The sequence below is a fragment of the Cyprinodon variegatus genome, unplaced genomic scaffold (assembly GCF_000732505.1).
Source record: "Cyprinodon variegatus isolate N-32 unplaced genomic scaffold, C_variegatus-1.0 Scaffold1936, whole genome shotgun sequence".
NCBI classification, from domain to species: Eukaryota; Metazoa; Chordata; class Actinopteri; order Cyprinodontiformes; family Cyprinodontidae; genus Cyprinodon; species Cyprinodon variegatus.
In genome coordinates this window covers 38,329-44,356 of record NW_015152389.1, presented here as the reverse complement: position 1 = coordinate 44,356, position 6,028 = coordinate 38,329, and the positions used below count along the sequence as shown (strand labels likewise).

General features: G+C 43.2%; 1 protein-coding gene across 1 annotated transcript in view; it reads right to left on the bottom strand.

Moving 5' to 3' along the window:
• Positions 1–6,028, bottom strand: part of LOC107104884 (P2Y purinoceptor 14-like) — a 24,304-nt gene that overhangs the window by 4,582 nt on the left and 13,694 nt on the right. Inside the window, exon 2 of the mRNA XM_015405004.1 lies at positions 1,572–1,704. Coding sequence (XP_015260490.1) covers positions 1,572–1,691 — 120 coding nt within the window. The 5' untranslated portion in view covers positions 1,692–1,704. The remainder of the gene's footprint in view (positions 1–1,571; positions 1,705–6,028) is intronic.

The window sequence follows — 6,028 nt, the reverse complement described above, 5'->3', positions numbered from 1 at the left end:
GGTCTTGGTGGGGTGGGGCCGCGCTGTTGGCCTGGGGGGCGTTTTGGGGGGGTCCCGTGGCGCTCGCTGCCGGTTCGCAGCGGATGCTGGTGGGCCCTGGCTGTAGGCGTGGCCGCCGGTGTGTTATTCCTGGGTGGCGCGGTCGCGTTGGGTGTTGCAGCCAGTCGCCAAAGTTTGGTGCTGGGGGGTGGGGCGTGTTTTGGTGCTCTGTGGAGCCGGAGCATTTCGGTCGGTGCCGTGGGGGGGCCGGTGTTTGGTGCCCGGCCCTACTTCAGGGTGGCCGGCTGCCGGCGGAGCCCGCAGACTTGTCTCCGCTGCTCCCCGGGGCGCCGGCATGGAGGTGGTCAGCGGGGGATGAAGCAACCGAACCTGACCTGGTGGCGGTAGCCCTGGCACCTGTGCTTTCCCCCCGCCTGCTGGCTCCCTTTCCCCATCCGCTGGAGTTCCGGGACCAGCGCAGGAGCTCACGGTTCGGTTTTGCTGCACTGTAGTCGACTAAAATCCCGGACGACTTTAAAATTCCCCCCGGACACTTTTAGGTATGAAAAGTAGGACATGTTCTGGAAAAAGAGGACGTCTGGTCACCCTGCGTATCAACAATTTTGATATTTAAGTGAGTGAGTGCTTGTTGCAATGATGCGTCTTTGCTCAGCAGCTTCGCTCATTGTAAACCAACCAATCAGCGCACAGCTCATCTAAATGAGCATACCATAAAAGGAAGAAAACCTATTGTTTTATTCTATTGCTTTTAACCAGGCTTGCATCAGGGCCAGTGTTGGGCATCTAACAAGCTTAACATGGGGGGAACGGTATCTGATGCAGTGTAAATATAATTAGGCTGCATTAGCTCTACTCAAGTCTTTTAACAGGGTGTTCAGATCTGGTGAGTATATGAAATTAATAACTGGGAATGTCTTTTTCTGAAATCCTGTGTCCATCCATCCATCCATCCATCCCGATTTCTCCCTTTCTCCATATAGGCTAACATTTGATCGTTCACGCTCTCCGTAGTTCCCCTGTGGTGACTCGTGCCGCCTGCGCTGTGCGGAGATGCAGGGGAAACCGTATCTGATGGGGAAATGCAGCTCGACGTAACACCGGTATTTCCATCTGGAAAACGCTGTTTTGCTGCTGGAGTCATCCTCACCCTCCATCTCTCTGTGTGTGCTGTAAGTTAACACCCACAAGTGGAAACACCCACCTACCCAACTGACAGACATAATCTCACTACACATCAGCCATTCTCATCCTCCCGTCTCTCATGACAAGGCGCGCACAAGTCCTATCATGAAAAAAGGTTAATTGTGCGACCTGAGTAACGTGCAGTAACCAGGTCTCGGCAATGGTAACTGTTATAGTTACAGTCAAAGTAATTAGTTAGATTACTCGTTACTAAAAAAAGGTAACGGCGTTAGTCCTCCCATCACTGATCACGGCGCATAGAACAGCAAATATGCCATTTTCAGCCCAAAACACCCTATTCAGAGACCTTAAGGACCAGCACCAAATACCCTATATAATCATTCTATGACCCCTTTAAAGGCAGTAAAACCCAAAGAAAAGATTCTTACCAGAAACAGAAGAGAGTAGACAAAGATAAGGAAAGGGTGTTTGGATGTTTCCATTGGATTACACGTCATATTCTGGGTGTTTATTGAGGATGTGTTGATTGATGAAGTCACTCCATCCATGTCTTTCACTTTTCTGTAGGTTTATAATAAGAATAAAAACAATATTCAGCAACATATGTTACATATGTTTTGATATGGTTACTATTGATACTAATTCAACAACACATTATCAGTAGTGTAAAACTAACCTGTCTTAAGATGGCCTAATCCTAGCACACAATCTCTATTAATGGAATGTAAGCTGGAAAAACACTTCCCCACATGAACACAAACACCATGATTTGATTAAATGTGGTTTATTTAACAGAAGATATCTTCCTTGAAAAGGTGTGATAGTTATTGACATTTGTGATAATCCCATTGATTCATGTTGCCTTACAGAAATTTCTGGGCATGTCTGACATACTGTCTGACATACTGATTACTCCAAAGTCAGTGAAAAATTACAACTCTTTTGAACATTTAACCCTTAGTTTCCCTCATCCAATTGCAAAGCCACAAAACCTCTTCTTTTTGTAACTTTGTATCGTCCACCAGGTCCTTACTCTAAATTTTTGGATGAGTTTTCAGAGTTCCTATCTGATTTGGTGTTGAATACTAACAGGGTCACCATAATGGGCGATTTTAACATCCATGATGACAGTGAAGGTGATAGCTTAACTGCAGCCTTTAATGCTATCTTAGATGTGATTAGCTTTGCTCAAAATGTGAATAGTACCACACATTCTCATCCTCATACTTTGGACCTTGTGCTGACATATGGCATTTAATGGGAGGCAATAACAGTTTTTCCTCACAACCCTGTCCTCTCTGACCACTTTTTAATACATTTCAGCATTACTTTACCAGAGTTCTCCTCCTCCATAAGAAGGTTTCACTTTAGCAGATCATTATCAGATAGTGCAGTTATGAATTTTAAAGAATCTGCTTCACTTTCTCTCTCCTCTAAGATGTGCTGCAGAGGGCAAAAGCTTATTTTATTTTCCTTAATAGTGATCATTTTGCGGATAGGGTTGCTAGTTGTCTGGATACTGCCTTAGACAATGCAGCCCCTTTTAAAAAGAAAAACTTTAAAAATAGAAAGTGGGCTACCTGGTTTAATGCAGAGCTGTGCACTCTGAAAAAAGATGTCAGAAAACTGGAGAAAAAATGGCCCTCTACTTGCCTACAGGAATCCTAGCTTGTCTGGAAAAATAGTTTACTGCTGTATAAGAGGACCCTTCATAAAGCAAGATCAGCATATTTTTCCTCTAGGGTATGTCATCGAATCCCAGAATGTAGGACCCAGTATTCAGGCGAGACAGGCAGTGGGAAAGTTCCAAACTAATCCAACAAAAGGAAATAACAGATGTAGAACGCAGAGCTGAGGATCTGAAGATCTGTGGCGACTGCAGGGGGAGGCAGGGCGCCACCCAGCACTGACAGTCTGGTTGAGGGAGAAACATGATGATCCATGTGAGTCACTTAACTGGTTTAATAGTTCAGCCCATCCTCTTAGGTGAGGTTGGATCAGACCAATGGACTGCCAAGAGTGTCCCCGATGCAGGAGCCCTGGTGAACAGGCAGGTGTCTGAGCCAGGTCAGACAAACAACTAAGAACAGGATGGTTCTGAGATCCAGGAGTCTGCAACCCAGCCATTGGTGCTGATCCAAACAGGAACAGAAAGATCCAGGGCTCCAGGAAGCCACGGAGCGTTCAGGCAGGTTCAGGATTCCATGAGTCCAGCAGAGTGCTCAGGCAGACACGGTCAGACGGAAATAGGCAGGCTCCGCAGTTGAGAGTCAGAAACATGACATGACATAAGAAAATTTACGGAACTTGAAATTGGCTCCCTCCTCTGAGCCAAAACAGGAACATGGCACGATCAGAGGATAAGAGCCAGAACTACAGAGCTCTCCCCAGACGAACCCAAAACAGGAACAGAGCATGCTTAGCGGACAAGAGCCAGGACATATTAAGGAAATGCCAAGACAAGAGAAAAGAATCTTCTTAAACCACTGTTCTCCAAGAACTGGAACAGAAAACTATGGAAAAGACTCAAACTAAAGCAAAAAAAAAAACAATCATCAATGAGCTGGTCCTGATAGCTGATTTGAACTGTAAAGCAGAAGGAGCAGGTGATAGTTAGTGAGTTGGGTTGGTATGGCAGGTGAGTGAAGTGAGCAATTGGATCAGTTAACAGAGCTGCGATCATGACAGGATAATATGAATAAGATCTGTCTGACCGATTTCAGTTTGTTCACGTTAATGATAAATCTTCCTCAGGCTCTAGGGTTACCTGTGGAGTACCACAAGGATCAGTGCTGCGACCAATTCTCTTTGCTATATATATATGCTCCAAATCAGTAGAATTATTGGACAGCATTGGATTAATTTCTGCTGTTATGCTGATGATACTCAGCTATATCTGTCTATAAATCCAGATGAAGCTAACCCATTACATAGATTACAGGCATGTCTTAAAGACAGAAGAACCTGGATGACTCTTGACCTTCTGCTCCTGAATGCAGACAAAACAGAACCTATAGTCTTCAGATCAGAGTCTTTGAAAAACGAGCTGATTCGTCAGTCACTTCATTTGGATGGGATTAAATTGATCTCAGATATTAAAATAGAAAATCTTGGTGTTATTTTTGATCAGGACCTGTCATTTAAACTCCATATGAAAAAGGTTTCCAGAATTTCCTTCTTTCAGCAGCAGAATATTGCAAAACAAATTGAAATATCCTGTCCATCTGTGGTGCTAAGTCGCTAGTCCATGCATTTGTTCCACCAAGTCTGGCCTACTGCAGTTCTTTACTATCAGGAAGTCCACAAGCTGTAGTTAAAAGCCTTCAGCTGATCCTCATCTGATTTAAAAGAGAGATCATGTCTCTCCTATCCTGGCTTCTCTTCATTGGATTCCTGTTAAATCCAGAATTTAAAATCCTCCTTCTCACATATAAAGCCTTAAATGCCCAAGATCCATCTTTTATCAGAGATCTGATTGTTCCTTATGTTCCTAACAGAGCACTTCACTCAATCTGCAGGTTTACTAGGGGTTCCTAGAATTCCTAAAAATAGAATGGGAGGCAGATCTTTTAGTTATCAGGCTCCTATCCTCTGGAACCAACTACCAGTTTTAGTCCATGAGGAAGACACACTGTCTACTCTAAGGCTAGGCTTAAAACTTTTATTTTTGCTAATGCTTATAGTTAGAGTGGCTCAGGTTATCCAGTGCTATCTCTAAAGTTAAGCTGCTAAAGGCTTAGACTGCTGGAGGACATAGGGACCCCTTTTTCATCATTCTGCTTAATTCTATCTCTATTCTTTCACTCTGCAGAATCTGTTAGTTCAATCTCTAATGCTATGCTCTCCCTGCTTTTTCTCATAGTAGATTTATCTTGTCTGTTCCTCTTTAGATTAGATTAGATGATTAGATTATCTTTATTGATCTCACAGCGGAGAAATTCACTGGTCACATATTGGCATAGTAATTAAAGAAGGTGCAAACAAGGAGGAAAAGGTGCTTTAAGAATAAACAAGCAAGCACTGTATATACAGTATATCAAGATAAGAATAAGGTAACACCATCCTTTAGAGAAATATCAGCTGTTCTGCTGCCATCAACAACTTTGTGGATGTTGGAGCTTGGGCTGTTTTACAGTGTAGTCCTGTTTCTCTGACTGTGACTGGCTGGATATACTCTCTTCATCCTCTGACATGGGAGCTGGCTCGGAGCTTTTAAGTAAGGAAATGTTAAGCCTATATTTGTCGCACAGGTTGCATCCTATCACAGTGTCTAAGCTGGAATTCACTGAGCTCCTGAGAGGGACCTATTTTTTCACAAACAGTCTGCATGTCTATGTGCTTGATTTTATTCAACTGTGACCATGAAAGTGATTGAAACACCTTGGGATATGTGAGCAAATGCTTTTGCCAATGTATTGTATCTCGTTTCGCATGGATTATGTAGCAGCTTTTAAGCAAATACTAGGAATGTAACTACTTACTTTCTATGGGGTATGCAGATACTTTGCAGGCGTCCCCACACCGAGATGATTTACTTGCCATGTCTGCCTACAATGATTTCCCTTAAGGACACAATGAATAGGTGATCCTCAGATATTTAAACCAATCTGGTTCTGGGCTGTCAACTCTCACCCATTGGGTGTTAGAATCCCTGCATCTCATTGTCTTCACATGGTTTTACTCCATATCCCCAATTTTTCACACTAAAAAATGACGGACATTAAAACTCAACTTCATTTCACTTGAAGATTATAAGCCATCAAGTATGTGGGTAAATATAAATACAATATACAGCAGCTAGCCTGTGTTGGATCACATCAAATTGACATCAAATGGTTTGTTTTCTCTATCCACCTGATTTAGTCCCAGTTTTAGTCAATGTTTT